Raw genomic sequence first — 19,136 nt, forward strand, 5'->3', positions numbered from 1 at the left:
TTCAAAAGACTAATATTGCTAACAAAACCCAAAAATGGGTCTCGTCATGAATTTGTCGTATCCAAGAATGACCTTTTTTTTCTCTTCCCCATGGCCATATTTTACTTCTTGTCTTTCTTTGTTATTGAAGCTTCTTGTCTTCTCTGATTTCCTTTCTGCTCCTACTTGCTGGTGTTATCTGATCTGTTCTTTCTGCTGAGCTGACTTCTGTGGTCCATCTCTATGATCAGATCTCAGGCTCCTTCTTGACTGATGTAAACACAGAAGGAAGGATTCTGGGTGGGTGGACATGTTTGCAGGGTTATGTCATTCAGTCTTTCTGCCCTTCTACCCCCCACTTGCACATGAGGAACTACTGGTAGCCAGATATTTTTGCAAACCCCTGCAATCAGTCTCAAAAAGCTAAAACCACAAGTTTCATGTCCAATAGGGGTTTGCCAAAAGAAGGCCTCTCTTTGTCCTCCCCCCCGCCCAACACCCCACTTGCTACAAAGGGGCCCTGGACTTCCCTTTTTCCATCCAGCTCTGTTCTATTTCTGTATAGAACTGCTTGGAGTTGGTTGGTGTCTTCTAGATTTGTTCATAATCAAAATGGGGTCTGTTCATGGTAACCTTCTGTTGTCCACAGGCCCATAGTAAACTCCCAAGTTTAGAATCTCGATCCACTCTATATAATCTGTACTGGAAGGCCCCAACGGTTGGGTACTGTGTTCCTTATCTACAGGAGGAGCAAATCACAGTCAATAGAGGGTTTGAGAGAGAGGAATCCAATATACCAAGACAGCAGGCAAGATCTTACAAAGCCAAGGGACGCTTTTTAGTCAGAAGTGGGAAAACAGTGACAATGTGAGGACATAAGTCACATATACAGATGTTGTCCCACAGCCAGTTACCAGTGAAGGGGAGAAACATCAGTGGAAGAGAAGTTTGTAGCGAAGAGAAGCTGGATGTTATCAGCATAAAGTTAGGGACTACATCCAGGGAACTGAATCAAAAGAGGATGAGGAAGCAGGGGCGTAGCCACACAACAGATTCTGGGTGGGCCTAGGCAAGAAGTGGGTGGGCACCAAGTGTTCTCCTCCCCCCTCTCCCCCCCCCCCCCCCCCCCCCCCCCCCCCACCACCACCACCACCAAAAAGATATCTCAGCTGGTGGGAAAACACTTCTTTCCATCTTGGCAGTCTGCAGCAGGCAATCACTGAAAACTGAGTATGTGCAGGTGCCAGTATCATGGACAGTAGCGTTTTTGTTACCAACAGGGGGAATTCTTCAGGTGGCAGAGCTTGAGATCCCCACCAGCTACCACTAAATGTGTGCTACTGTTGGGTGGGCCTGAACCCTAAGTAGGTGGGCCCTGGACCACCTAGGCCCACCTGTGGCTACGCCACTGAGAGGAAGGGGCAAAATTTTAAAGAGGCTTGGATTGTGTAAGGAGCCCTGTGGAATCCCTCAGGAGTTGAAATGAGAGGTAGAGAGAGAAGGACCCAAGGCGACCTGGAAAGAGAAATGATGCAAGTAGGAAGTAAACCAGTTGAAAAACAGTGGCACAATCCTAGATCATGAAGATGACAGGATAAGAGTGGTCAACCAGGTCAAAGGCTGAAGAAAGGTCTATGGAAAGGAGTTCAGAGTTAATATTGATCGATTGCTGTTGGCATGTAATTCCTTCTACTTCTGAGTCAGTGTCCCATTCTACATAGGTTATTCCAGTTTCACTTCCACTTCAGTTCATACAGGAAGGATTATTCCAGACTTAAATATCAATTTTTTCTGTTGGTTCGCACTTCATTCTATCTTTTCCCAAAGATTAACCATCAACTTTATATGTAAGAAACACTGATCAACCAACCGTATCCTAACCATGCAGGATCCCAGAGTGTTAAACAATCTGAATACCTGTAGATGCACATGCAGCCACCTCCAAGGTGCACATCCCTGCTCCAGTACTGTGTGGAGAGAAGATAAAACCCACTAAGGTAGAAAGTCCTGAGGTGCAAGGAAAGACTGACATGCCCAAGGTCACACATAGAGACTTGATGAGGGAGCAAAGGATTAGAACTGAAGAACAGAGAGAGAGCTTGGTGTACCCAAGGTCACACACACAGAGGAAGTGACAGACCCAGGATTAGAACTGAGATTCAAGAAGACAGTGATGTACCCAGAGTCACTCACAGAAGATCATTTAATTAGCAAGATTAGAACTGAGTCACAAGGAGATAAAGTGACTTGTTGAAGGTCACACAGAGACTTATTGGGAGAGCTTTGATCTGAATTTGAGTTCTAGAAATGTTCCTGACTCCTTGTTCCATGTTCCAGCACCCAACCTGCACCTCCTCCAAGAGACGACTGACAAAGGAGCAACGAGTACAAAACAGGAAGAGGCGGGAGGATGGCCATTGACATTCAGACTCACATCATCCTTCTCTTTCCCTGGGATCAGTCCGTGGGAATGCAGAACTCCCAGATTAAAGGGGGCCTCTGAGTGTCCCAGTGCATCAGCTTTCTCCCAGTACTCCACCGCCTGCTGGTAATCCTTCTCATACTTCTCGTAATACCAGCCCAAAGAATTAATCGCAGGAGCAAAGTTCTGTCAAGAGAGAAAGAAATAAGGATGGTTAAAAAAAGGTTTAGAATTGTCCAGATACAGAGAACTGCTTTCAGAAAGGGTTAACTTACACTCTTTTTTAAAAATATTTTTATTTTGGGATTTTTTACAACATAAGAAAAACCAATATGACAAAATATCCGATTAGATAACTTTTCCAACGCTGTTGTAAATTGCACAACAATACAACAATTATTATTGCACAACAATACAATAATTACTATATCACCCCCTCCCTACCCCACCCCCACCCCCTTTGTTCGTAGAGAAAGAAGTGTCTCTGTTACTGTATCAACTTACTAAGACCGGGACCAGAAGACCATTGTACGTAAGGGTCCCATATACGATGGTACGGAACTAGGTGTCCAGTGCGTAGAGCCGTTAACTTCAACATTAGATGAATATAGTCCATTTTCTGCAGAACCTGCCGAAGACCTGGTATAGTTGGTTGTTTCCAAGCACTCGCAAGCAGCAGCTTGCTAGCAACAAACACCGAAGCAATCAGCTGATGCATGGGAGACCTCACTCCTCGAGGCTTGGCATGCAGAAGGCAATATTCCATCTGCAAAGGATATTGGACTCCCGATAGATTAGACACAAATTTCAGCACTAGAGTCCAAAACTCTTGGGCATGCGGACAAGTCCACCATATATGAACCATATCTCCCTCCATTCCGCACCTTCGCCAGCACAAGGCTGAGCTTGCGGGAAACATTTTGGACAGCCTCTTGGGGGTATAGTACCAATGATATAAGATCTTATGTCCATTTTCCGTCAAACTACTAGATATCGAAACTTTAAGCAAAGATTTGAACATAACTTCCCACTGCTCATATTCAAAGGAAGCACCCATCGCAGACTCCCACCTGGATAAATAGTATGTAATTGGTTTTTGGTACATTAATAGGGCTCTATATATTCTGGAAATACATCCCCTACCTGCTCCACCCGCTTAACTTACACTCTGATCCAATCAGAAAACCTGTTGATGAATGGGAGTCACATGACTTCAGTTTGGGTTATTACCAGCATGCACAGCTTCGTGCCTCTTCTAATTTCGCTATTGGGGCAATTGTATGAACTGGTGCCTAGAGATAGGCATCATTTATGCATGTCAAAGGCGCCATAAATTGATAGGTGCCGATGTGCACTAGGACACTATTCGATAAGGGAAGCACCTAAGTGCCATAGGGAGGGGCAGATGTGGGCGGAGCATGGACGTGTCTCCTACTTATGTGCATAGGGCCTGATAGTCTCCACTATTTCACCAGCCAGGAACGGCTCCTGGTAGTTGGGTAAGTGCCAATATTCAGAGCGAGATAGCCAGTTATCGCTGCTGAATATTAGCGCTTAGAGCTAGATTCTATATTTGGCGCCTGAAAATTCTGCGCGGAAAAACAATATTGCACTGGCTTCCACTCAGGGAACGTATGCGTTTAAGGTCTGTACTCTAGTTCATAAAATCATTCACGGCGAGGCCCCGGTCTACATGTCAGACCTCATAGACTTACCACTCAGGAATACAAAAAGTTCATCACGCACATTCCTGAATCTCCAATACCCCAGCTGCAAAGGACTAAAATGCATCCAGCTTCTCCTACATATGTACGCAACTATGGAATGCGCTACCATATGCCACAAAAAAAAATACATGACTTAACAAACTTCCGAAAATCACTAAAACCCAACCAGTTCAACAAGGCATACCACAACGATCCATCCTAAATACCAGACAACGAAACTTATACCAGAACTGGACATAACCAAACTCTCTATACCTGGTTGCCTCATCAACTGTTACGAATGAACTTTAACGCTACACCACTCTATCTCGTATCCTGATAATGAACTCTTTATACCTGACTGCTAATCTGCTTGTTCTCTTATGAACATTTAATGCATTACCAATTTGTATTTCCTCATGCCGGAAGTGGCAATCGCCATTACGGAATAATGTAAGCCACATTGAGCCTGCAAATAGGTGGGAAAATGTGGGATACAAATGCAACAAATAAATAAATAAAATAAAAAATATGCCTAGGCGTATTCTGTAAAGTATGTCTAAATTTTATAGAATATGCCTAAAGTTGAGCCCAGTTTTTTTAGAATACAACCAGAGTCCATCCGCACGACTAAATTGAGTCATGGCCAGTTACGCCAAGTAAAACTTGGTGTAAATGCCGACATCTAAATTATGCGCAGATTGGGTGTATTCTATAACAATGCACATGGGTTTTAGAAACGGCCATGACACATCCATGGCCATGCCCAATTTTCAAATGTGTGACTTCGAATTTAGGTGCATCACGTTACAGAATACACTTAGACAATAATGTGTGTAAATCAGGGGCGTAGCTAGGTGGACCCCCTGGTTTTGCTGGCGGGGGTCCCCAACCCCCATCAGCCGAAGCCTTCTACAGCACCGGTCTCCAGCGTGCCGCATTTCCTGCCCTGTGCTCTTTCTTCCTCCTGACATCCTGCACATTCCTTTAAGTGAAACTGAGCTAACAGGACGTCAGCAAGAAGAAAGAGCAGGGCAGTGAATGCGGCAGTGCCGGAGACCGGCGCTGATGAAGGCTTCAGCTAATGGGGGTTAGGGACCTCCGCCAGCAAAGGTATTTGCTTTTTGGGGGGGAGCGACGAGGCGGTGAGGGGAAGCGGCGAGGTGAGGGGGAGCAGTGAGGAGGTGGGGGGCAAAGCGGCAGGAGGCAAGGCGGAAGACTAAAATATGCCCCCCCACCTTGGGCTCTGGCCCCCTCCCACCACGAGGTCTGGATACGCCCCTGGTGTAAATTCTAATTAATGCCAATTAGTGTCAATAATTGCTTGTTAGCTGACAATTAACAGCATTGATTGGCTTGTTAACTAATTAAGTTGCGTGCGCAAATACAGAATATGACTGGATTTGCTCATGCAACTTTAGTCACGCTATATAAATCCAGAGGTTAGCAGCTAACCGCTAACTGGTTATGTCACGTGACTTAGCTGCCTAAGCACAAATATTCAGCGCTAAAGCAGCTAAGTTGAGCAGTTAAGATAGGCCTGATATGTAAGAAGCTTATCTTTAAGCACTGAGAATATTCTCTTAGGTGGTTGAGTTGCCACAGCCAAAACTGAAACCAGATCTTCAATGCTGGTCGCCAGAGGGGATTGGTATGCAATGCAATACTAGAAATTACACATCTCACTTGGCACAGCTCGGCATGCCAATGGATGCCCACCAGTGATATGGTGTAAGAGGGTGCACCTAAAGATGTGCATACTAGTGTGATTCTGGTACTCTACAATCAGGGGTGGCCCAAGGCAATCTGCTGCCCGAGGCAGAGATGAGATGCTGCCCTTGCCCGCGCCCGGTCTGGCATCTCCCCCCTTCCCTCTTCAACCCCTTTTCTCAAGTTTACCTTATATTTTTCTTTTCCAAAAGGTGGCAGCAATTCTCATGGACTGCCCTGCCACTCTGACACCTTTTGGAAAATGACCGGCCTCTTCACTCCACTGCATGCGTCTCGCCCAGGGACGTAGCCAGACTTCGGCGGGAGGGGGGTCCAGAGCCCGAGGGGAGGGGGCACATTTTAGCCCCCCCGCGCCGCCAAACCCCCCTCCCTTTGCCGACACCCACCCCCCGCCATTGCCGACGACGCCACCACCAACTTTGCCCCCCCCCCCGCTGACGACCCTCTCGACCCCCCTCCCGCCGCCAACCCGCCATCACCTACCTTTGCTGGCGGGAGTTGGGGTCCCCCCCAGCAAAGGCAGGTGACGGCGATGGCGGGTTGGCGGCAGGAGGGGGAGTCAAGAGGGTCATCGGCAGGGGGGTTCAGGGCCAAATCTACGGGGGCCCAGGCCCCCCAGGCCCCACATAGCTACGCCACGAGGCATCAAGTTACGTCAAGAGGTGAGCCGCAGTATGGAGAAGAGGCCGGTGCTGGCAGCAGGGCAGCCTATGGGAATCGCTGCTGCTGCTGCTGCCACATTTTGAAAATGAAAAAATAAAGGTAAACGTGGGGAAGAGGGTTGAGGAGGGAAGGGGAGAGTGCCGCTCCTGGAGAGTGTCGCCTCAGGCTCACGACTCAGTTGGCCTAATGGTAGGGCCACCACTCTGTACAATGCAATCTTGGAACTAAGATCTTGTTATCCAGACCAATTTATAGACTTGTGAGGCGGAGCTTGCAAGCCGCACCCCCCGACCCCCAGGCTGAGATGCCACCCCCCCACCCCCCGGGCGTTTTACCTGGTCACGGTGACTTTCCAAACCCGGCAGTGGCAGCGATTCCCATATACTGCCCTACCACTGCCGGCAGCTGCCTCTTCCCTTTCCTATGGCTGCCTGAGCAAAACAGGAAGTCACTTCAGGCAGCCGCAGGAAAGGGAAGAGGCAGCTGCCGGCAGTGGTAGGGCAGTATATGGGAATCGCTGCCACTGCCGGGTTTGGAAAGTCACCGTGACCAGGTAAAACGCCACACCTAAAGTGTGCTGCCGCCTGAGGCTCCCACCTCAGTTGGCCTAATGGTCGGGCCGCCCCCGACTTGCCTCCTCTATGTTTTTGAGATGCAGCAACCAGAACTGCGCACAATGCGCAATCCCCCAGATTCTATGTATGGTGCACATTTGGGCGTATGAAACTTTAATTGAGTAATGAGCCAATTAGCACCAATAATTTGGCTACTAGAAATCAATTATTGGCAACAATTTGGATTTGTGCGTGCATCTTGCCGAGCGCTTTTCTATAAAAATGCGAAGGTAAATCTTTCAGCGCACAACTAAAAAGAGGGAGGGGCATGCGTGCAGTATTAAATAATTCAGGGGGATCAGCACCTAACGTACTGACGAGCATTTACACCAGGTTTCAGTTGGTCTAAATCCTCATACAGATCTCGGTGCTACTCACTATTCTGTCATCAGCAACTTGAGTGCCCTTTATAGAATAGCACTCTGTGCATTTTTTTTCAGCACCCAAATTCAGGGCCGCTGAGAGAGGGGGCAGGGAGAACAAAATTCCCCGGGCCCGGGCCTCCAAGGGGGGCTCGGCACCGCAGTCCCACCCGCCCGCCCTCGACTCCGTCAATCGTCCGCCACCAGGCCGGGCCCTCTCCATTCAAATCACAGAGCCTCACCACCTTGCTCCGTGTGAAAGAAGCGCAGCAGCGGCAGTCTGCAGATCACCTCCCTTCAGGCCTTCCCTCCCTGTGTCCCACCCTTGTCTGATGTAACTTGCGCGAGGGCGGGACACAGGGAGGGAAGGCCCGAAGGGAGGCGATCTGCAGACTGCCGCTGCTGCGCTTCTTTCACACGGAGCAAGGTCGAGGTGAGGCGCTGTGATTTGAATTCAGGGGGCCTGGCCAGGTGGTGGACGGAGGAAGCAGGTGGAGGGGGCGGCGGCGACAACCTCAGGGGGGCGGCAGTGGGGGCTGGGCCCCAGGGGTGGCCTTGCCCCGGGCCCGGCCCAGTCTCTCGGTGGCCCTGGCCAAAATTACTGAATCCACATGCAGGGATATACAGGCATTATAATATTCTCTGTTCCTTTCCTAAGTCCTAACATTCTCTTTGCTTTTTCATATACTGAACTGAGGATTTCAACGTCGTGTTCAGTATGATGCATAAATCCTTCTCGTGGCTGGTGACTCCTAATCTGGAACCCAGTATCATGTAGCTATTATTTGGGATATTTTTCCCGATATGCATCGCTTTGCACTGGCCACATTAAATTTCATCTGTCATTTCCATATCCAGCTCCCCAGTTTGACAAAATCCTTCTGCAATTCATCATAACCTACTCTTGATTTAACTCCTTTAAATAGTGTTATGTCATCTGCAAATTTAATCATCTCATTTCTGGATCATTAATAAATCAGTTAAAATGCACTTGTCCCGGTGTAGACCCCTATGGCATTCCCCTATTCATTCTCCTTGGTTGAAAGACTACTACTACTACTATTTAGTATTTCTATAGCGCTACAAGGCGTACGCAGCGCTGCACAAACATAGAAGAAAGACAGTCCCTGCTCAAAGAGCTTACAATCTAATAGACAAAAAATAAATAAAGTAAGCAAATCAAATCAATTAATGTGAACGGGAAGGAAGAGAGGAGGGTAGGTGGAGGCGAGTGGTTACAAGTGGTTACGAGTCAAAAGCAATGTTAAAGAGGTGGGCTTTCAGTCTAGATTTAAAGGTGGCCAAGGATGGGGCAAGACGTAGGGGCTCAGGAAGTTTATTCCAGGCGTAGGGTGCAGCGAGTCAGAAGGCGCGAAGTCTAGAGTTGGCAGTAGTGGAGAAGGGAACAGATAAGAAGGATTTATCCATGGAGCGGAGTGCACAGGAAGGGGTGTAGGGAAGGACGAGTGTGGAGAGATACTGGGGAGCAGCAGAGTGAGTACATTTATAGGTTAGTAGAAGAAGTTTGAACAGGATGCGAAAACGGATAGGGAGCCAGTGAAGGGTCATTTAGCCCTCCTCTCTGTTTTATATCTTTTAATTATTTCTCTTTCAAATATTAGGACATTGCCTCCCATCCCATGACATTTTAATTTCCTCAGGAATCTCTCAGGTTTGCACTTTATCAAACATCTTCTGAAAATACAAATATGTTGAATCGACAAATTTGCAGATGACACAGAAACATTCAGAGTAACGAAAACATTAGCAGACTGTTAGGAAGCGTAAAAGGTTCTCACTAGACTGGAGAACTGGAGACTAAAATGTCAGATGAAATTTAACATGGACAAATGCATAAGTACATAAGTATTGCCATACTAGGACAGACCAAAGGTCCATCGAGCCCAGCATCCTGTTTCCAACAGTGGCAAATCCAGGTCACAAGTACCTGGCAACATCCCAAAACAGTGTAATACATTTTATGCTGCTTATCCTAGAAATAAGCAGTGGATTTTCCCCAAGTCCATTTTAATAATGGCTAATGGGCTTTTCCTTTAGGAAGTCGTCCAGACCTTTTTTTAAACCCCGCTAAGCTAACTGCCTTTACCACATTCTCTGGCAACAAATTCCAGAGTTTAATTACATGTTGAGTGAAGAAAAATTTTCTCCAATTCGTTTTAAATTTACTACTTTGTAGCTTCATCGCATACCCCCTAGTCCTAGTATTTTTGGAAAGAGTAAACAATCAATTCAAGACTACCCATTCAGCTCCACTCATTATTTTATAGACCTCTTATCTCCCCTCAGCCATCTTTTCTCCAAGCTGAAGAGCCCCAGCTGCTTTAGCCTTTCCTCATAGGGAAGTTGTCCCATCCCCTTTATCATTTTTGTCGCCCTTCTCTGCACCTTTTCTAATTCCACCCAAATACGGCCGCTTGAAAACATGGAATATCTTAGGCTGGTGTCAAGATAACTGGCTAAGTCTTAATATCTACTTAGCCAGTTATGTTGAAACTGGCTAAAAATAAACCGAATATTCAATGCCGGTCACCAGAAATGGCCCAGCATTAAGTATCCAGCATCACCGCGGACTGCGGGAGTTAGCTGGGCTAACTCCCGTGGTCTGAATATTGGCCCTCTAAGTTGTGATTGTGGCAATACATTGACGTCTTAAGTTCAGTGTGCAGCAGGAATTATTAGGAAAGACGTGTAGAATAAAATGGAAAATATAATAAATAATAGCCCTGTATCGCTCCATGGTGCAACTGCATCCTCAGTATTGTGTACAGTTCTCGTCACATCTTAATAAAAGTGTGAAGGAACTAGAAAACGTACAAAGAAAGGAGTGACCAAAGTGACAAGGGAGATGCAATGGTTCCCCTTTCGAAGACGGACTAAAGAGTTTAGAGCTCCTCACCTTGGAGAAGAGACTACTATTACCACTACTAATCATTTCTGTAGCACTACCAGACATATGCAATGCTGTACACATTATATACAGGTACTTTCTCTGTCCCTAGAGGGCTCACAATCTAAGTTTTGGTACCTGGGGCAATGGAGGGTTAAGTGTCTTGCCCAAGGTCACAGGGAGCTGCAGTGGGAATTGAACCCAGGTTACCAGAATCAAAGTCTACTGCTCTAACCATTAGGCTACTCCTCCACTCTAAGAGGAGACATGATATAAGTCTATAAAGTCATGAGTGGAGTAGATCAGATAACTAGGGAATCCTTTCAAACAGGAATAGGGAACATTTCATGAGACTAATAGGTAGCAGGTGTGAAAGAAACTGGAGGAACTATTTCTTAACCTCAATAAACAATCAAGCTGGTGGAATTCATCGCTACAGAATGTGGTCAAGGCAGTTAGCATAACTCAGTTTTAAAAAAAGGTTTAGACGTGTTCCTGAAGGAAAAGTCCATCACCCATTATTAGCCATGTACAAGCCATGGCATATCTGTAACTATGAACAATGAGGAATGGAGCTACTGCTTGAAATCCTGATTGGTCACCATCAGAGACAGGATGCCGGGCCTCCTGGACCATCGATTGGACCCAGTTTGGCACAACTCTCATGTTCTTATGTTCCCTTTTCCTGATCATTAATGAATACGTTAAGCAATACTGCTTCTAGCACAGATCTCCAAGGTAGTCCACCATTGACCTCTTGTCCCAGAGCCGTCTATGCTGTCAGATAATTGAGTCCAGATTAAGCTATATTAAGCTTAGCTCCAGTCTCACCTGGTCTGCAGCCTTCTTAAGGAGCTCCAGTGCCTTGGGGATGTCCTGCTGCACTCCTTGGCCCTTTAAGAAAAAGCACAAATGATGTTTCAAGAATTCAAGGAAACGTGGGACAAGTACAGAGGACCTGTAAGGTTGAAAGTGCAACACCTCTTCGTGAAAAACTTCACTGGCTCCCTATCAGAGAACGAATCAACTTCAAGGTCCACACATTAATCCACAAGATTATCCACGGTGAATCTCCAGACTATATGCTCAATCTGATTGACCTTCCCACCAGAAACATGTCTGTAACTTCATGAACTTACCTCAACCTACATTACCCCAATTGCAAAGGACTCAAGTACAAAACCTATTATGGATCCAACTTCTCCTTCTTAGGCAGCCAACTCTGGAATGCCCTCCCCAGACCTATCCGATCAATTTGTGACTATCTAAAACCCATCTGTTCACTAAAAACCCATCTATTCAAGCAAGCCTACCCAAATGACAAAGACTAATCCTATGAACCCATCTACCCATCATAGATCCAGGAAACAACGATAATGACCTAGACCATTTCTCCCACCGAATTTCCCTATGCTTATCCCATGTCCCACCCCCTTCCGCCTCCTCTACCACTCCTCCAATGCTCACCTACCCTTGCTCATACCTCTCCTACTCCCTTCAATCTTGCCCATCTCTACCTACTCACTTCTTTTTATTCTGATAGACTTAACTTATTTTTTCTTGCTCAATACTCTGTAATCCCTGTTACTATGTAAGCTGCATTGAACCTGCTCTGAGTGGAAAAGTGCGGGGTACAAATGTAATAATAAATAATAAATAAATTGTAGGACTTAGTAATTGTAGGATGGGAAGACTGGATAGACCATACGGTCCATATGTGCCATCACGTTCTATATTTTTGTGCTTCTCAAATTCATAGCAAAGTCTGATAGTAAGAGAAAATAGATGGTGGTGGGGGAGGAGGAAGTTGCCTGATGTTGAAAACACTGCTGGATACTTATTCAGTCCACCATGGTCAGTGTTTTTTTTTTTTTTTAAACACCAATCACCGCAGGCTTTTTATACCCTGATGGTCAGCGCTAGGTCATTCCCAGATAATGACACTAAATATCTGTGTATAAGGTGACTGCTGAGACTGATTGGGTACTAGTAATGTTCAGGCCACTTACCTGGATATAGCTAGAATAATGTTTTACTGTCCCTACCTTTATCCAGATAGTTCCCGGGTTAGAGGAATGAGCATTATCGCTAACCAGGTAACTCCCAGCTCTGCCCAGACACGCCCCCTGGACTGCCCCAGCACCACCCGACAGTGTCATGACAGTCTGCCTGGACATTGGGTGGCTGTGTCTGGGTAAGTGCCCCTGGAGCGACCTGGGTAGCAACTGCTCGTATTCACATAACTCCATTTCAGTACTGCCCCGTATATAAGTTAAAAAAAAAAAAAAGGGAAAACGTAATACAAGATCAAATCTGTTTTGTGTCTCAGTTCTAATCCTCAGCATTTATTTGTTACCCTCAGCACTTTGGTTTTCTTGGCTTTGCGTCTGGACTCCTGACGAAGGCATAGGCCGAAACACAGATCGTGTTGAGTCCACACTCCAGTGAAGTGAACCAAAGCTGGGCATGGGACCAAGGCTCATAGCTGTAGCACTATTATACAGAAGCCTCTTATGTTCCCTGTTGTGCTGCTTTCAAGTGAATGCATTTTATATAATAAAGACTTGCTCAACTTTTCTTGGTTCATACTTTGTTCATTCCCACCCCTTGGCTTGCTTGTATTGACTTTTGTGGGATAGTTCATCTTTCCTTTTGTTGGACTGTGTTTGGAACAGACCAGCACTGCCAGTGAGAGGTGGACGAGACAGTGACTGGGACAGACCAGCACTGCCAGTGAGAGGTGGATGAAACAGTGACTGGGACAGACCAGCACTGCCAGTGAGAGCAGGATAAGACAGCAAATGGGACAGACCAGCACTGCCAGTGACAGCAGGATAAGACAGCAAATGGGACAGACCAGCACTGCCAGTGAGAGCAGGATAAGACAGCAAATGGGACAGACCAGCACTGCCAGTGACAGCAGGATAGGACAGCAAATGGGACAGACCAGCACTGCCAGTGAGAGCAGGATAAGACAGCAAATGGGACAGACCAGCACTGCCAGTGATAGCAGGATAAGACAGCAAATGGGACAGACCAGCACTGCCAGTGACAGCAGGATAAGACAGCAAATGGGACAGACCAGCACTGCCAGTGAGAGCAGGATAGGACAGTAAATGGGACAGACCAGCACTGCCACTGACAGCAGGATAGGACAGTAAATGGGACAGACCAGCACTGCCAGTGACAGCAGGATAAGACAGCAAATGGGACAGACCAGCACTGCCAGTGAGAGCAGGATAGGACAGTAAATGGGACAGACCAGCACTGCCAGTGACAGCAGGATAGGACAGTAAATGGGACAGACCAGCACTGCCAGTGACAGCAGGATAAGACAGCAAATGGGACAGACCAGCACTGCCAGTGACAGCAGGATAGGACAGTAAATGGGACAGACCAGCACTGCCAGTGATAGCAGGATAAGACAGCAAATGGGACAGACCAGCACTGCCAGTGACAGCAGGATAGGACAGTAAATGGGATGGACCAATACTGCCAGTGACAGGTTGATAAGAAAGCAGCTGGGACAGACCAGCACTGCCAGTGAAAGTAGGATGAGACAGTGACTGGGACAGACCAGCACTGCCAGTGAGAGGTGGATGAAACAGTGAGTGGGACAGACCAGCACTGCCAGTGACAGCAGGATAAGACAGCAAATGGGACAGGCCAGCACTGCCAGTGACAGCAGGATAAGACAGCAAATGGGACAGGCCAGCACTGCCAGTGACAGCAGGATAGGCAATAAATGGGACAGACCAGCACTGCCAGTGACAGCAGGATAGGACAGTAAATGGGACAGACCAGCACTGCCAGTGACAGCAGGATAAGACAGCAAATGGGACAGGCCAGCACTGCCAGTGACAGCAGGATAAGACAGCAAATGGGACAGGCCAGCACTGCCAGTGACAGCAGGATAGGCAGTAAATGGGACAGACCAGCACTGCCAGTGACAGGTTGATAAGAAAGCAGCTGGGACAGACCAGCACTGCCAGTGAGAGGTGGATGAGACAGTGACTGGGACAGACCAGCACTGCCAGTGACAGCAGGATAAGACAGCAAATGGGACAGACCAGCACTGCCAGTGACAGCAGGATAAGACAGCAAATGGGACAGACCAGCACTGCCAGTGACAGCAGGATAGGACAGTAAATGGGATGGACCAATACTGCCAGTGACAGGTTGATAAGAAAGCAACTGGGACAGACCAGCACTGCTAACCCAAATCCCAACCTGCCCTGGTGGTCTACAGGCTAACTCCCCACCCTCGTACCTCTGTGATGGAGGAAAGAGTAGCACACTCCCTCCTCTTCCAGCACCTCCTTCAAAATGGCGGTACACTGCCCTGCCCAATGCATCCTGGGATGCACTGGGTGGGGCTTTCCTACCATAGTGTGACAGTTGAGGCATCTGGGTGAGAGATTTTTTGGGGCAATTTGGGGTAGAGTAGCTGAGTGGTTGGTACTAAAATTTTGTTCATATATTCTATCAATCATTGTGTGCAATGTACTTATTGTCCTTCATTAATGTACTACCCCAGTGCCATATAGGAATGACCCCAGCTTTCCTCCTTCCTACAGCTACTGAGCCCCAAACAAAAGCTCGTCCCCATGTGCTAAGTTCATCTGTGCTCACCCGCAGAAGGACGATGCCATAGTCATACATCAGGACAGGGTCTTTCAGCTGAATCGCGCCTTTCTCATATAACTTCACCGCAGCCTTCATGTTGGGGGTGATGCCTTGCTGCCCCCAGAACAACATCCTGCTGACTGCTTGCTGGAACAACAGAACAAATGAGCTGTGGACAATGCTTGGAAGATGTGATCTTTGCATATATGGGACCTGCATGTTGGACACCAGAATGAATTCTGCTTACATTGGACCAGCCAGCGTTAACCACCTGAATGCTTCCTGCATGTGTGGGATCTATGCAAACCTTGCACGTGTGGAGCCTGCATACACCTTGCATGTGAGGGATACACATAAACCCTGCATGTCTGGTACCTGTGCATTCACTACATATGTGGAGTCTGTATGCAGCCCAGTTGTGATGGACATACCCTGCATCAGGGGCGTAGCTGCTATGGGGCCACATGGGCTTGGGCTCCTGTAGATTTGGCCCTGGACCCCCCTGCCGGTGACCCTCTCAACACCCCCTCCCGCCGCCAACCCGCCACCTGCTACCTTTGCTGGCAGGAGACCCCAACCCCCGCCAGCCAGTCTTTTTCCTTCGTTTGATTTCTCAGTCTGACGTCCTGGTTCTGTTTCTGTGAGTCTGACGTCCTGCACGTTGTACGTGCAGGACGTCAGACTGAAAAACCAAACGAAGGAAGAAGACTTCGGCTGGCGGGGGTTGGGGTCCCCCCCCAGCAAAGGTAGGTGACAGCGGGCGGGGGGTCAAGAGGGTCGTCGGCAAGGGGGGTCAAAGTTGTTGGAGGTGTCGGCAATGGCGGGGGCAGGGTGGGGGCTAAAATGTGCCCCCTCATCTTGGCTCTGGACCCCCCTACCGCTGAAGTCTGGCTACGCCCCTGCCCTGCATGTCTGGCTCCTGTGAATTCACTGCAAATGTGGAGTCTGTATGCAGCCCAGTTGTGATGGACATACCCTGCATCAGGGGCGTAGCTGCTATGGGGCCACGTGGGCTTGGGCTCCCGTAGATTTGGCCCTGGACCCCCCTGCCGGTGACCCTCTCAACACCCCCTCCCGCCGCCAACCCGCCACCTGCTACCTTTGCTGGCAGGAGACCCCAACCCCCGCCAGCCAATCTTTTTCCTTCGTTTGATTTCTCAGTCTGACGTCCTGGTTCTGTTTCTGTGAGACTGAAAAACCAAACGAAGGAAGAAGACTTCGGCTGGCGGGGGTTGGGTTGGGTTGGGTTGGGTTGGGTTCCCCCCCCCCCCCCCCCAGCAAAGGTAGGCGACAGCGGGCGGGGGGGTCAAGAGGGTCGTCGGCAAGGGGGGTCAAAGTTGTTGGAGGTGTCGGCAATGGCGGGGGCAGGGTGGGGGCTAAAATGTGCCCCCTCATCTTGGCTCTGGACCCCCCTACCGCTGAAGTCTGGCTACGCCCCTGCCCTGCACGTCTGGCTCCTGTGAATTCACTGCATATGGATTAGTGCAAACACTGCTTGTTCTGTATTTTAGTCCACTGACTCTCTTTCAGGCCTCAGGGTAATCGCAGGATCCCCTGAAGCGCCTTTTTACAGGAGAGATTCCAAACGTATGTATCAAACATGCCACATCAGCTTTATTTCACGTTAGTCCCATGTCTTGTGTATTCACTAGTGCTGAACAGTTCAAAACCTAATAGGGGCTACAGGGGACAAAATGACTGACACAGACTGATGTATCAGCAGCTCCCCGAGTGGTGAAACAACTCATTGCACGTCCCACTCTCCAGCAGTACCTGAGCCGAAGAGACGCCCTGCCTTGCCTGGTACCTCAGCCAAATGAAGAGGTGGGCATTCTCCTTCGTCTGCACCTTCAGAGCTTCCTCATCTGTCAGCCGAACGTATTCAACGAAAGACTGTGGGGACAGAAATAAAGATACACTGGGGCAATTTTCAAAAAATGTTTATTTCCTAAATTAGGTGCCTGTATTTTAGGAGCATTTTCAGCTAGTCCCTAACACTCATTTGCCTAGATTAGCCTAAAGAAGCTGAGCCAGGACCTACATAAGACACATAATCTGGGTCTCAGCTGAATATCAGCCAGGACCCATTTAAGGGGATCTGTGAAGTCATCAAATCCCCCCCCCCCCCCCCCCATTTCAATTCACCCTCTAATCCAAATCAACACCCAAACATCCCCTTGGCCCCAAAGGTAACAAACATCCCCCAATGCTCCTCCTAGCCACCCAACACCACTCCCAATGCCCCCCCCAAAGGCAACAAAGACTTTCTGATGCTCCTCCCACCTGCCTACTGACCTCTGGTGGTAGCTTTGCAGTACTACTGTTAGGGGGGGGTCAGTCTTACAATTTGCCTTTATATGGAATACTGACCCCTAGTGTAGTACCGCAAGACTACAGGCAAGGGTCAGTGGGTGCCATTTTGCACCTGAAGCCTGACGGGGCAGATGTGGAGAGGGACCGCTCTTGCCTTCTCCCACTATGCAAGAGCTCCTCAAACCTAAATGACTTAACAATGCACAGCTCAATAGCACTACTACTACTACTACTATTTAGCATTTCTATAGCGCTACAAGGCATACGCAGCACTGCACAAACATAGAAGAAAGACAGTCCCTGCTCAAAGAGCTTACAATCTAATAGACAAAAAATAAATAAAGTAAGCAAATCAAATCAATTAATGTGAACGGGAAGGAAGAGAGGAGGGTAGGTGGGGACGAGTGGTTACAAGTGGTTACGGGTCAAAAGCAATGTTAAAGAGGTGGGCTTTCAGTCTAGATTTAAAGGTGGCCAAGGATGGGGCAAGACGTAGGGGCTCAGGAAGTTTATTCCAGGCGTAGGGTGCAGCGAGACAGAAGGCGCGAAGTCTGGAGTTGGCAGTAGTGGAGAAGGGAACAGATAAGAAGGATTTATCCATGGAGCGGAGTGCACGGGAAGGGGTGTAGGGAAGGACGAGTGTGGAGAGATACTGGGGAGCAGCAGAGTGAATACATTTATAGGTTAGTAGAAGAAGTTTGAACAGGATGCAAAAACGGATAGGGAGCCAGTGAAGGGTCTTGAGGAGAGGGGTAGTATGAGTAAAGCGACCCTGGCGGAAGATGAGATGGGCAGCAGAGTTTTGAACCGACTGAAGAGGGGAGAGGTGACTAAGTGGGAGGCCAGCAAGAAGCAGATTGCAGTAGTCTAAACGAGAGGTGACAAGGGTGTGGATGAGGGTTTTGGTAGAGTGCTCGGAAAGAAAGGGGCGGATTTTACGGATGTTGTAAAGAAAGAAACGACAGGTCTTGGCAATCTGCTGGATATGAGCAGAGAAGGAGAGAGAAGAGTCAAAGATGACCCCAAGGTTTCGAGCTGAGGAGACAGGGAGAATGAGAGAGCCATCAACAGAAATAGAAAACGGGGGGAGCGGGGAGGTGGGTTTGGGGGGGAAAATGAGAAGCTCGGTTTTGGTCATGTTTAATTTCAGGTGGCGTTGAGACATCCAGATAGTAATGTCAGACAAGCACGCTGAAACTTTGGTTTGGATGCAAGGTGAGATATCAGGGGTAGAAAGGTAGATTTGGGAGTCATCAGCATAGAGATGGTAGGAAAAGCAGTAACGATAACAATACTAATAATTTTTTGAGTCTATCAGTATAACAAGTATAAGGCAGTTACACAAACAGCTGCTTTTTCGGCTGCCACATTGCTAAAACAACCCTACATCTACGCAAACAATGTCACGATATACATCCCGTTCAAACACGATCGAACAGAAATCACAAACAAAATCGAACTTAGCCTGCAAATCATGAACTCGTGGGCAGATGCATTTCAATTAAAACAACACTGAAAAAACACGTTGTCTCATGATATCATCACAATACAATACGTACAAACCCACCAGTATAAACACCCCAGATTACACTCTTCCTGTCTCAGACAGCCTGAAAAGTCTCGGAGTCACCATCGATCGAAACCTTACGCTAGAAAGCCAAGCGAAAAGCACAACAAAGAAAATGTTCCACTCAATGTGGAAACTGAAACGAGTAAAACCTTTCTTCCCGAGGGAAATATTCCGCAGCCTGGTACAATCAATGGTGTTAAGTCACCTAGACTACTGCAATGCAATCTATGCCGGATGTAAAG

The 19,136-nt window shown here is 47.9% G+C and overlaps 1 protein-coding gene across 1 annotated transcript in view; it reads right to left on the reverse strand.

Annotated features, from left to right (window-relative positions):
• LOC115468191 (protein sel-1 homolog 3-like) overlaps positions 1–19,136 on the reverse strand; it is a 159,108-nt gene that overhangs the window by 30,055 nt on the left and 109,917 nt on the right. Inside the window, exons 17-20 of the mRNA XM_030199729.1 lie at positions 16,785–16,904; positions 15,018–15,158; positions 11,217–11,279; positions 2,414–2,587 (exon numbers count right to left, since the gene is read on the reverse strand). Of these exons, the coding sequence (XP_030055589.1) occupies positions 2,414–2,587; positions 11,217–11,279; positions 15,018–15,158; positions 16,785–16,904 (498 nt within the window). The remainder of the gene's footprint in view (positions 1–2,413; positions 2,588–11,216; positions 11,280–15,017; positions 15,159–16,784; positions 16,905–19,136) is intronic.

The sequence above is a fragment of the Microcaecilia unicolor genome, chromosome 4 (assembly GCF_901765095.1).
Source record: "Microcaecilia unicolor chromosome 4, aMicUni1.1, whole genome shotgun sequence".
NCBI classification, from domain to species: domain Eukaryota; kingdom Metazoa; phylum Chordata; class Amphibia; order Gymnophiona; family Siphonopidae; genus Microcaecilia; species Microcaecilia unicolor.